Here is a 13570-nt window from a genome sequence, read left to right on the forward strand (position 1 = left end):
TAATGAGACAGCTCTCAAAACACAGGATGCTTTTTTTAAAATTTATATATTCATGAGAGACACAGAGAGGGAGAGGGAGGCAGAAACACAAGCAGAGGGAGAAGCAGGCTCCATGCAGGGAGCCCGAAGTGGGACTCGATCCTGAGTCTCCAGGAACACGCCCTGGGCGGAAAGCGGCGCTAAACCACTGAGCCACCCGGGGCTGCCCACACAGGATGCTTTTATTCATTGTATTAGCGGGCAGGGCAGGCAGCTCACATATACACTAAGCAACTTAAACATATTACTTAGGCTCTGCTTCAACTGTGCTTGCCTAACATGTTAACATGCCAGCACATATAGGTATGTTCAAAAAATGGCAGCAAACCCCAACTGTGGGAGGGGATCTTAGTATTATAATGGGCTAAAGGCAACTTCAAGATGACTCAGGGAGAAAAATAAATAAATAAATAAATAAATAAATAAATAAATAAATAAATAACAGGGCTCTTGGCTGGCTCAGTTGCTAGAGCATATGGTTCAACCCCCCGTTTGAGTGTAGAGATTACTTAAAAATAAAATCTTCTGGGACATCTGCATAGCTCAGTGGTTGAGCGTTTGCCTTTGGCTCAGGGCGTGATCCCGGATTCCCGGGATCAAGTCCTGCATCAGGCTCCTTGCATGGAGCCTGCTTCTCCCCACTCTGCCTATGTTTCTGCGTCTCTCTCTCTGTCTCTCATGAATAAATGCAACGTTTAAAAAAAAACTCTTTTTTAATCTTCTTGGGGGCGCCAAGGTGGCTCTGTCAGTTAAGTGTCCAGTTCTTGATTTTGGCTCAGGTCATGATCCCAGGGTTGTGAGATTGAGCCCTTTGTTAGGTTCTGCACTGGCCATGGAGCTACCCTCTCCCTCTGCCCCTCCCACCCCCTCTCACTCTCTTAAAAAAAAAAAAAATAATAATAATAATAATAAAATCCTTAAAAAAAAAAAAAAACAAAACCCAGACAACTCAGGAGGGCTTCTGCATAGATCCTCAGTTCCAGTGTGGCTCAAACTAGTTCAGGTAAGGGGCTATTAGGTAGAACACCTAGCTGGGTAGTCTTCTTGGCTGGAACTGCTGGTTCTGCAAAACAAACCCATTCCTTCTCTGCTTTTGTCCCTTCTGCCTTCTCCCTTCTACAGAGGCTCTCTGCCCTCTGATCTAAGTAACTCCCCTGCCGCATCCTAGCTAACAGGGCAGGGATGTCCCGAGAAGGTAGACCCCATTGATTGAGGGCCTGAAGTCATGTTAGGAAGGATGGTGCCACTTTGTCCCGTTCCATAGAGGTCTTTTTCATTTCAAGAGACTTGGAATCTTAAAAATACCTTTATTTTTTATGTTAATGACTTCATGAGGTATATTTGGAAATAGTATCTCTCGGGTAGTGCTGATTAACTTAGAACCATACAGCAGGCACTCCTACCCCTGGAGGCTAGGCCTATGTGTTTCTCTTTGGTCCAGCTGTGACTGGACACAACGTGACTGCTTCTGTTCTGAACTGACAAGATGGATGTCTGGATGCCAGCTTCATAACCATGAGCGAAACAAATCAAATTAAATGTGCATTCTTCAAAAAACCTGACCAGTACTCCTTAAAACTGTCAAAATCACCAAGGACAAGAAAAAACTGAGAAACTATCACAGTCAAGATTAGCCTAAGAAGACATAATGAGTGAATGTGACACAACGTCCTTGACAGGATGCTGGAACAGAAAAGGGGCCTTGGGGGAAACTGGTGAAATAAAAACATACGGGGCAGCCCCGGTGGCGCAGCAGTTTGGCGCCGCCTCCAGCCCGGGGTGTGATCCTGGAAACCCAAGATCGAGTCCCACATCGGGCTCCCCGCATGGAGCCTGCTTCTCCCTCTGCCTGTGTCTCTGCCTCTCTCTCTCTGTGTCTCTCATGAATAAATAAATAAAATATTTAAAAACAAAATAAAATAAATAAAATAAAAATAATACAGAGTAATGTACCAATCAAAGTGATTTCCTAGATGTGGCGGGTGTACCATAGTCATTTAGTCAACGTTTAAGATGCTCAGAGCAGTGGAAACTAGGTGAGGAGTATACAAGAACTCTATGTAACATCTTCGCAATTTTTCTGCAAACCCAAAACTATTCTAAAATAAAATGTCTGGGGGCACCTGCGTGGCTCAGTGGTGGAGTATCCGCCTTTGGCTCAGGGCATGATCCTGGGGTCCCTGGATCGAGTCCCACATCGGGCTCCCTGCATGGAGCCTGCTTCTCCCTCTGCCTGTCTCTGTCGGTCTCTCATGAATAAATAAATAAAATTTTAAAAAAATATTTTTTTAAAGATTTATTTATTCATGATAGTCACACATAGAGAGAGGGGCAAATACACAGGCAGAGGGAGAAGCAGGCTCCATGCAGGGAGCCCGACGTGGGATTCGTTTTTTTTTTTTTTTTTAATTTTTATTTATTTATGATAGTCACACAGAGAGAGAGAGAGAGAGAGAGAGAGAGAGGCAGAGACACAGGCAGAGGGAGAAGCAGGCTCCATGCACCGGGAGCCCGATGTGGGATTCGATCCCGGGTCTCCAGGATCGTGCCCTGGGCCAAAGGCAGGCGCCAAACCGCTGCGCCACCCAGGGATCCCCTAAAGTAAAATGTTTTGTTTTTAAGCAGGAACTGCGAGTCTCTCATGAATAAATAAAATCTTTAAAAATATATTTAAAACTAAATAAACAAACAGGAACTGCAACCGTGCCTTCTCAGAGTTGTGAGAAATGAGTGAACCGCGTACAGGCCAAGCGCAGGCCGCAGTGCTGAGCACGCAGGTGCCAGGCGGTATTACCGTAATCCTACGTAAAATGCAGGACGGAAACGCAGACTCCGGGGAATTTTAAGCAGGGTGAGAGGTACCCGCGTGCAGACCCCTCCCCGCCCCCCGCCCCCAGCGGGCACGTGACCAGCGGGTCGGGCGCGCGTGCACGCTGCCTGCACGCACACGCCGTAGGGGGCGGGGCGCCGCGGGACGCCAGCGTGGGGCGTGGCCGGGCTGCGTTCCCACACCCGCGGCGGCCCCCGGAAGTGGTGCGTACAGGGATGCCGCGGCCCGGAAGGCGCGCCTGGCGGGATCCGGTGGGCCTCCGCGGCCGGGGCCGCCGCCTCTTGTTGCTAGACGACGCGAACTAGCCTTCGTCACTTCCTCAGCGCGCCGCCTGCCCGCTCCTCGGCCGGAACCGGGGGTCCGGAGCCGGGGTGGACTGGTTTTCCGAAGCCCAGGACCGGAGCCGGCTGGGCAGCTGGAGCCGAGGCCACGCCACCTGCGGGAAGAACCTGAACTGGGGTAGGAAGATGGCTGCAGACAAGCCTGCAGGTGAGGCGCCCGCGGCCGGGTGCTGATGCGGGTGGGACGCCCGCGGGGGTTGGCCCTGGCGCGGAGTCGGTGGGGACCCCAGGGCGACTTTCGTTTGGGTGTGCATTCCGCTCCCCTGTCCCCTCACCCAGCCGTCCCAAGTGTGAGCCTTTCCCCCCAGATCCGAGAGGTTTTCACTGAAGTGCAGCGTGAAGCCGCCGGCGATCGCCTTTGCCCCCGTCTGCAGAATATCTGACTTAGACTTACCCAGCCACTTCACAGGCTTCTCGGTGTTCCAGTGGGGAAGCAGAACATGGAGAGTCCACCGCGGGGCCCGAGCGCGCAGCTGCCTTGTGTCCCCCGGCTCAGGGTGGGACTCGCCCGGGCTCCTTGGCCGCACAGGCCCCGGCCTGTGGTCAGCGACGGACTGTGAAGTTAGCCTTGTGAAGACTGCCCAACGGCTCCCTAGACCTACTACGATCAGAGTGTCTCTCGTCGTTGTGTGCTCTCAGATATCTTGCGTTGACAACCCATTTTCTCCTAGTTCCTCACGGTTAATTAATTTAATCTCGATTATTTTCTTTACGGATCACTTACTGGCCCATTCCTAGAGTCTTCTCCATTACGTTATGTACAGTTCTTTCCTGCCTGCCTCTGGGACGGTCTGCCTGCGGTGTCCTGTAAAGAAATTAGTGTTCCCGGTGGCATCTCAAGTTATGTTGGGAGAACTTAACTGACAGATCTTACAAGTGGTCAACACTGAGACTTTTTACAGTAAAATTTTAAAGAAAGAAAGGAGAGTCTCAATACTCTAGGTTTTGATCTCGATAACTGACAGACGGACTTGATTTGAAGTGAAAGTGAGCTAGTCCTAAGATAGGTGCAGATGAATGAAATTGTTGAAACATCTCATCAGTAATCCGAGAAGAAAAACAATAGAGAAAAGGTTTACAAAGCGATGTTGATGGAGTATGCTATAGAGTTTTAGGTAGGCTGGTCACAGAAAGCCTCTGCTGAGGTGCTGCTATCTGAGCAGATACCGCATGAAGTGAAGGAGTGAGCCATATGGAATGGGGTGGAATGGATAAGGAGAGTGTTCCAGGTAGGAAATAAGCATGATTTGTCCAAGGCTGGATCAAGGGGACCCACATCTTCCTAACTGAAAGCAGTGTATCTGTTTCCCCAGGTTTATTTAACCATATCATTGCACTTGCCTGGAATAACCTTTTTAGGCTGAAAGCCCTTCTAGTTTTCAAGTCCTACCTGTCAAAGAGCATTCTTCTACCTGTTGATTAACTCAAAGATTGAGTACCAGGCACTGCCTTGGATGTTGAAGAATTGGATATGACACACTCCCTGCCTTTGAGGACCAACTGCTCAGTCTGTGAGAGACAGACCTATCATAGTGGCACATCCGTTGGTAGTACATATGTAATATTGTCATGTAACGTAGCTATCTAATACGTGTAGTGGAGGAATAAGGTCCAGAGTTATTTGGGGCTGTGTCTTTGGTTGAAATTTATTGGCCATATTGTAGGAAACTTCTTAACTAGGTAATGTTAAATTTGTGTTAAGTAGATGACTGTTTTATGTGGCTCCCTTGAATCTCTCCTGTCCATCCCCATTTCACCTGCTGTGATTCTAGCCTTTATCTCTTAATGTGGTCTCTTTCACATTAAGCAGCTTTCTGACTGCTGTTTGGTTCTCTTTCTATCCAGCCCATTTTTTTTCACTGCTGTCTTTTTATTTCTAAAACACTGATTGGAACATACCATTCCCGTGCCTATAAACTTCCTAAGATTGTACCATCTTGTGTGCCTCAAATCCTCACTCCTAAATGCTATTTGTGAAACTTCTTGGTCTGTTTCCGGCTGATGTTTCTATATCGACACACCTAGCTCTTCACACCAGAAGTGACTCTCTCCAAAAGCATTGTGTACTTTTGAGCTGCTGAGTAGTAATGCCCTCCTTTCTCTTCTCTATCTGGTAAACACTCTCCCTGAAGTCTGTTTATATGCTGCTTCATCTCTGAGTTCCTGGGCTCAGTTCCCTGTCATGGAGGGTATTGTGTGCTTACTCTTAATTAGGTAAGAAAGTAACTGATCACCGTGTGGGAGGGGTAGATTTAAGTGCAACAAGACTGGAAGCCCAGAGAAGAGCTAAAGCCAGCTCATGTTGTGCTATTAATTTATTCAGTAAATATTTACCCGTGGCCTGCTTTGCCAGGCACTAACAATCTCTTTAGTCATGAATCTTACAGTATGAAACACAGATTAACATGTAAACAGGGGGTACCTGGATGGCTCAGGTCGTGATCCCAGGGTCTTGGGATTGAGTCCTGCATCAGGCTTCCTGCAGGGAGCCTGCTTCTCCCTCTGCCTATGTCTCTGCCTCTCTCTGTCTCTCATGAATAAATAAATAAAATCTCTGAAAAAAACAAACAGGGACACTTATGATCAAGACCTGAGCTGAAATCAAGAGTCAGACACTTGGGGCACCTGGGTGGCTCAGTTGGTTAAGTGGTTTCTTGATTTCCGCTCAGGTCATGATTTCAGGGTCGCAAGATCAAGCCCCATGTGGGGCTCTATGCTCAGCAGGGCGTCTCCTTGAGATTCTCCCTTTGCCCCTCTCTCCTACACACACACACACACTCTCTCTCTCTCTCTCATAAATATATAAATGAGTTAGATGCTTAACCAGCTGAGCCAGTCCGGTGCCCCTTGGTTAAATTTTAAGACCTTTTAAGCCTCACCTTTCCTCTGTGTAGAAGGAGAATGATAACGTTATCTATGTCTCAGCATTAGTAAAGGATTAAAATGACATAATGTCAGGCCCTAATTTTTTTTTAAATGTAGGATAATATTAACTTTGGCGTAAGTGGTAGGTGGTGAGGAGAGGCAGATGCGAGAAATGTTTAAGGAGTGAAACTGGCAGAATTTGTGACTGATTGGGTGTAGTAGGTGAGCAGAAAAACTTGTTCCTTAGGAAAAGTTCTTAGTTGAACCTCAGTTTCTTCATTTGTAAAATGGGCATCCTAACAGTTTTCTAACTTTTTTTTTTTTTTGTAAGTAACCTCTACACCTGATGTGGGGCTCAAACTTAACAACCCCGAGACCAAGAGTTGTACGCACTACCATATGGGCCAGCCTAATTTACTAATAGCTTTTTTTTTAAGCTTTATTTTCAAGGGGATCCCTGGGTGGCTCAGTGGTTTAGTGCCTACCTTCGACTCAGGGCCTGATCCTGGAGTCCCAGGATCCAGTCCCACGTCAGGCTCCCTGCATGGAGCCTGCTTCTCCCTCTGCCCGTGTCTCTGCCTCTCTCTGATGAATAAATAAATAAAACCTTAAAAAAAAAAAAGGTTTTATTTTCAAGATTTTATTTATTTGTTTAAGAGAAAGAGGGAGAAAGAATCTGAAGCAGACTCTGCATGGAGCATGACATGGGGCTCAATCCTGCAACTGCAAGATCATGACCTGAGCTGAAACTGAGAGTTGGATGTTCAACCAGCTGGGCCACTTAGGTGCCCCCAATAGCATCTTAATTTATTTACCTCATAGAGTTGTAGCTTGGGTGTATCACCTGAGGTAAAGTGTATGTTTTAGCTCATCTCCTCTGAGAAGCAGAGCCCAGGTAAAGTGCTTTTTATTTGAAAGGTACAAAGGCACAGTAGAAGTGAGAGAGAGAGAAGAAAGGAAGGTGCAGTATATTACATACCTGGCTCCTGTTTCACCTTGAGCCAGGAGGCAGAGCAGGTCACTTGCATAAGCGATTTTTCTGAAAGGGTTTCAAGGAGAAACTACTTCAGAATAGTCCATATGAGAGAGAAAAAAGGGATAATTTATCTGTCCAGTTTCCTCCCATTCTCTGTTTCCAATTGGTAAAGACTCCATGAGTAACAAAGTAACCTGTGTTTCTGGATTGTGTGGCTTCTCAGTGACTGATCTACCAGCAGTTCTCACACCCTGATTTGTATTTCAATCAAATTGTAGAGGAGGGGTTGATGGGAGACCAACCAAAGACAAAGATCAACGGGGCAGTGGGAGATTTACAAGGTTTGTGTCTCTATATAACTATAAAAGTAACGTGAAACTTTCATTTTTGACCAAGGAAATACCAACAGTGTTTTAGGATGATTTATTTGACTGTTTTTCATGGACAAGGTACTCACTCAAGTCAGGAGAAACTACTTCAGAATAGTCCATATGAGAGAGAAAAAAGGGATAATTTATCTGTCCAGTTTCCTCCCATTCTCTGTTTCCAATTGGTAAAGACTCCATGAGTAACAAAGTAACCTGTGTTTCTGGATTGTGTGGCTTCTCAGTGACTGATCTACCAGCAGTTCTCACACCCTGATTTGTATTTCAATCAAATTGTAGAGGAGGGGTTGATGGGAGACCAACCAAAGACAAAGATCAACGGGGCAGTGGGAGATTTACAAGGTTTGTGTCTCTATATAACTATAAAAGTAACGTGAAACTTTCATTTTTGACCAAGGAAATACCAACAGTGTTTTAGGATGATTTATTTGACTGTTTTTCATGGACAAGGTACTCACTCAAGTCAGGCATTGCTGGTCACATATTTCTCTAAGCTTTGTAGTAATCAGCTGGTATATGTAGGATTTTGATAAGTCAGAGACACTTGTCCAAGTGATAGAAAACCACATGTGAGATTTGTGAACTTCAGCTGTATGGTGACTTCGGCAAACCTGAATTATTTTTCTTTGAACTGGCATCCTTTATTTTCTTTTAATTCTATTTTATTCATTCATGAGAGACACACAGAGAGAGGCAGAGACATAGGCAGAGGGAGAAGTGGGCTCCCTATGGGGAGCCTGAGCGGGACTCGATCCCAGGACTCCAGGATCATGACCTGAGCCAAAGGCAGATGCTCAGCCACTGAGCCACCCAGGTGCACCGGCATGCTGCTTTTTTTTTTTTTTTAAAAAAACTTACCTTCACAAAGGCATCAACACTACTTTGTGACCTTACTGGTAGGTTTTCTTAGGCCTTAACATTCCTTATTCCTTTGGGGGAAAAATGTCTTTCTTGAATATCATTGGAGCTGTATTTTGAAAAGTGTACTTTGTGTGGAAGACCCTCCTCCAATCAGATTTCAGTTGTTAACATTCTGTATTGGAATGTGTCTGTGCTTTCAGTTAACTGACTTCTTTCAGTTTTGGAAAAGCAGCGTATTTCTTTTCTACTTAGTTCAAACCTAAAGGAAATTGTTTGGTTCAAAATGAAGCCTATTGGCTTAAAGGGTGTCAAGGTTTGTGTGCCTAAGAGCTCTGTATGCCTGGAAAGTCAACCATGTTCGTTAAGCCAGAGTAGAAGGAAAGTCAAGCTAATGGATGAACGGCCATACACTCTTACAATTGGCAATGGAGACTACTTTTGGACAAATAAAGACACATTGTGGAATTATGTGCAGGCTCTTTCTGGTAAGAACTCAGAAGTTACAAATAATGTTTTAGAAACTGATTATGAAAATAACACTTATTCCTTACAGAAAACTCAAGAAGTACAGAAAGATAACAAGGAAAATAGTAATCCCATGGGAGTGCTTTTGTTTTTAAAGTTTTATCTTGAAGTAAAAAATGCAGATAAAATAATGGTTGATTAACTTGTAAAAGGCTAATTCTTGAGCTCAGTTCTCTGAAATGTCTAGAAATGGGAATTTCAGAGTCTCTTGTAAGCCTTAGAGTCTGGTTTATTTATTTATCTTAAAGTTGGCTTCTCTCTTTCCCAGGAAGATTGTAGGGGACTTTTACAATTCCTGGAGGATAATGATGGAAAGTAGAAGCTTTAACTCTTCAGTGCGTTGATGAATTATTGGGTTATTTCCCGTTGCTTTGAAGTATTTATAAATCACTCTTCGGCAGTTGGGCCCAGAAGTCCTATTAAAGACTGTAACCTAGAGAGGGTATATTTTAGAAGAAGGTATGGAGGTAGCTTGATGGCAAACTAAGAAATTTTGACATTTGCTTTAAATTTAGTGTATGTACTTCATTATGAGGGAAGATAAATGTAGTAAACATTTTGAGTTTCCTAAAAATTTTTGAAGTGTGTTCATTGTTAAAATTGTATGACAGTTGTACATGCGTTTGAGGGTTATGCTTCACTCTGAACGCACTCTTCACTTTCTGGTCCCAAAATCCTATGTCCCATTTTTACACATTTACAGGTAATTGGCTCTGGGGCACCTGGCTGGCTCAGTCAGTAGAGCATGCAACTCTTGCTCTCAGGGTCGTGAATTCAAGCTCCACGTTAAGTAGAGATTACTTGAAAAATAAAATCTGGGGCACCTGGGTGTCTCAGTCTATTAAACATCCAGCTGTTAGTTTTGGTTCAGGTCATAATCTCAGAGTAATGGGATCGAGCCCCACATAGGACTTCACACTCAGGGCAGGGTCTGGTTGTCTCTCTCCCTCTGTTCTTCCCCTGCTCACATGCTCTCTCTCTCTCTCTCCCTCTCCCTCTCTCTCAAATAACATCTTTTAAAAGAACATAGGATCTAAAATAATTAAATAGGGATGCCTGGGTGGCTCAGCGGTTGGGCACCTGCCTTCAGCTCAGGGTGTTATCCTGAAGTCCCAGAATCAAGTCCCCCATCAGGCTCCTTGCATGGAGCCTGCTTCTCCCTCTGCCTCTCTCTGTGTGTCTCTCATGAATAAATAAATAAAATCTTTTTAAAAATAAATAAATAAATAAAAATTTTAAAAAACAGTTTTACCATTAAAAAATAAAATAAAAAAGATTTTATTTTTAAGTAATTTCTATACCCAATGTGAGGCTTGAACTCACAACCTCAAGACCAAGAACCACACACTCTACCAACTGAGCCAGCCAGGTGCCCCCAAAATAAAATCTTAGAATAATAATAAATAAGTAAAAGTAATTGGTCCTTATTGTTATTATACACCTGAAAGTTTTGCAGAATAGGTATGTTGTGTTTAAATAGGTTAACGATAACTCATCACCGGGCTTTTTAAAAATTTTTATTTATTTTTTAAAATAAATTATGTATGTATGTCACCTGGCTTTCTAAAGAAAAAGCTGTTTGAGTGTCCTTTAAAAAATTTTTTTTCATGTTTTAAGTAATCTCTATACTCAACGAGGGGCTTGAACCTACAACCCCAAAATGAAGAGTTGCATGTTCCACTGCCTGGGCCAGCCAGATGCCCCTAACAGTGTCCTTTTAAACTTCCTCTAATAAACTATTAGTTTTCCTCCTCCCTATTAGGACTCAATTCTTATTTATCTGTATACTGAAGTGGAAGTGAAATACTAATTTATCTGCTAACTTTTTTCATTTATTTTATGTTTTTAAAGTATTATATATTTAAGTAATCTCTGCACCCAGTGTGGGCATGACCCCGAGATCAAGAGTCGCATGGTCTTCTGACTGAGCCAGCCAGGCACTCCTCATCTACTAACTTTAATACCAAAATACCATTTTTTTGTAGAGCGGATTTAAGTCTTTGATAAGTTCACTTAAGCACAAGTTATATTTTGTTCTTGGTGTTAAGTGGTTTCTCAAAAGAACATGTAGTCTACCAGGGATTTCACAGTAATCTAAGAGCTATTCCATAATCAAGTCATACTAATTTCATTGTTAAGTTGTATATTTTTTCTTACTTTCTTTTTTAGACATTTTATTTTTATTTAATTTAAAGATTTTATTCATTCATGAGAGACAGGCAGAGACATAGGCTGAGGGAGAAGCAGGCTCCCCACGGGGAGCCCAATGCAGGACTCGATCCCAGGACCCCGGGATCACATCCTGAGCCAAAGGCAGATGCTCAATCGCTGAGCCACCCAGGAGTCCCAAGTTGTATGTTTAAAGTGCAGAAATAAGTATATTTTTTAAGAAACTGTAAGAATCGTTAGTTGTTCTGTCAAAAAGAAAGGGGAAGGGAGCTAATATGTATTTCCCATCTCCAGGCAGAGAGTTAGGTGGCCAAGGGGAGACCAGACCAAAGATGTGACTGATTCCAAGGCTTGTACTGCTTTCATGGCACCGTGTTTCCCTCTTGAGAGAGGGAAGTTGGAAGTCTTTACTGACTGCCATGTGCCAATCCAGGACTCCCAGAGTCAGCTCTGTGGAGGACTGGTTCTTTGAAATGCTCCTGGACTATAGATTTCTAGATAGTTATCAAAAATGTTCACGTTATGCTTGTTTCAGCAGCACATGTATTAACATTGGAATGATATAGAGACAATTAGCACAATTCCTGTGTGAGGATGATATATGCAAATTCATGAAATGTTCCATATTTTTATATATATTTGGAACGTTAACAACAACAAAAGCCCACATCATGAATGTAAATAGAGCTTAATGACTCCTCACAGACCCAGAAGCAGTCACTAGGCTCCTGAAGGATCGATTTGAAGATTAAATGAGTTAACCTATTTGAAGTGCTTACATGCTTAACACAGAGTGAGTGCTCAATAAATGTTAGCTGCTATTGTTACAGTTAGGCAGAAATTGCAGGTTAGTGTAAGATGGAGAAACAGTTTCTCAAGCTAGAACCTGGCATAGTAGGGGCTAGAAAGAATGATGGATGCTTAAAAGCTGCAAGGAGTTTACATTTGGAGCCCTGTTTCCTCAGGACTTCCCATGCCTGACTTCTGATTTAGGTTCAAACTCACCTCCCATTCCCACTCCTCTTTCACACACCCTTGTTATTGTCATAGCATTATTCACATCTGGAATTGTATATTTGCATCCTATCTCCCCAAGGAGTCTTTGAGTTTCACAAGTGCTGGAATCTTGTCTGTGTGGTTCATGTTTACATCCCTAGCACTTAGAACAGTGCTTGACCCATAGTGGTCTCTGAGTTATTTATTAATTGAATGCATGGCTTGGATTTATTATGTACAAGCCAAGCTATCACAGTTAAAACAAAACAAAACAATTCCCGGCAAGTGTTGTGCCTTTCTGCATGGCCAGAGTTAAGGAGTGAACAATGTCTTCTGAGACACTTGGGGTGGTGGTAATGGTAGTGGTTGTAGGAATTATTGAATAGTAAATTTGGAGGATGAGATTATCTGCCTTTTCCCCCCATGTGGAAATTTGTCTTCCATTGATACCTTAGTTGAATATAAGTGTTGTTTTGTGAACAAACATAGCTGTTTCTATAAACTTGTTTGAGGTTACTGAATTTCTGAGTTGGAGGGCACCCTAGAAGTCATCTAATAGAGCTGCTCATTTTAGTAAACAGGGAAACTGACATTTGCCCCAGTTCCACTTCTATATCATCCTTTTAATTTCAGAGGCGGTGCTAGAGTTTTTGCCATCTTATTTCAATTCCAGGTATTGTCTCCATCTCACTGTGCTACCTGGTCCCATCTGTATGTTGAAAATAATAAATTCTGTACTATTATGCTACATATGGGGACTTAGTCTGCCAGATACATTTCAGTCACTTCACATATATTCTTAATAAAGCCTCCCAATAACTAAAAAATGTTTTCTTATCCCCATTTTGCACCTGGCTTTGAGCTTTGGAGGTCTTTGGATTCCAGGCAGAAGTAACCATTCTATCTGGGGAATAAAAAAAAAGTCCCTGTTATAAATAAGAAATTCAAATATCACGAGACTTTGATAGTCTAAAGACTTCTTTATTTTGAGTCATAAATAGTGGCATCACCCTCGCATGCCTATGTTTGCAGCCCATTGCATCATACTTTGCAGTGGTCATATTTCTTTTTATTGGTATTCCATTATTGATGGATGCATGGAGCTTTTGTTGGTAAGTAAAACTAAAAAAGCCCGGAATATTCTTTGGGAGATATTGAAACATAAAAGTCACCTTTTTAAAATGAGAGGCAGATTTTTAAACCAACTTAAAGTATTAATATTAAAAATGACTAATATTAAAAAAAGACTAATATTCATATCACCTACATAATATTCTTGCCATAAATGTTAGACTTTATGCATGAAGAAACAGATAAACCCAGAATATGAAACATTTTTTTAAGATTTATTTATTTATTTATTCGAGAGAGAGAGAGAGATTGGCAGAGACACAGGCAGAGGAAGAAGCAGGCTCCACGCAGGGAGCCCGACATGGGACTCGATCCCGGGTCTCCAGGATCAGGCCCTGGGCTGAAGGCGGCACCAAACCACTGAGCCACCCGGGCTGCCCTAGAATATGAAACATTCTATGAGGTAACTAGCTTAGACTTTTTAAAACAATTAGAGGGGTGTCTGGGTGGC

At 43.1% G+C, this 13570-nt stretch overlaps 1 protein-coding gene, 1 long non-coding RNA gene and 1 other non-coding gene across 9 annotated transcripts in view; 2 read left to right on the plus strand and 1 right to left on the minus strand.

The window, feature by feature from the left end:
* The first annotated feature begins 3052 nt into the window (after nt 1-3052).
* The window catches only part of CNOT10 (CCR4-NOT transcription complex subunit 10), a 74204-nt gene continuing 63686 nt past the window's right edge, over nt 3053-13570 (plus strand). For 3 of the 7 annotated variants that reach the window (XM_077865918.1, XM_077865919.1, XM_077865921.1), the window contains exon 1: nt 8507-8783. In XM_077865918.1, the coding sequence (XP_077722044.1) occupies nt 8582-8783 (202 nt within the window). In that variant the 5' untranslated portion in view covers nt 8507-8581. Of the gene's footprint in view, nt 3359-8505; nt 8784-13570 lie in introns of those variants that run through there. The other 4 variants (XM_077865920.1, XM_077865923.1, XM_077865922.1 and 1 more) reach the window with 3 other exon arrangements.
* On the minus strand, nt 3079-8430 carry LOC144294176 (uncharacterized). The gene is made up of 3 exons (XR_013361621.1): nt 8296-8430; nt 7055-7114; nt 3079-4015 (listed from the first exon to the last, which is right to left on the minus strand). It is a non-coding gene; the product is annotated as an uncharacterized LOC144294176 (long non-coding RNA).
* LOC144294445 (U6 spliceosomal RNA) lies at nt 11515-11623 on the plus strand. Its single transcript, XR_013361825.1, has one exon. It is a non-coding gene; the product is annotated as a U6 spliceosomal RNA (small nuclear RNA).

This window comes from Canis aureus, chromosome 22 (assembly GCF_053574225.1).
Source record: "Canis aureus isolate CA01 chromosome 22, VMU_Caureus_v.1.0, whole genome shotgun sequence".
Classification (NCBI taxonomy): Eukaryota; Metazoa; Chordata; class Mammalia; order Carnivora; family Canidae; genus Canis; species Canis aureus.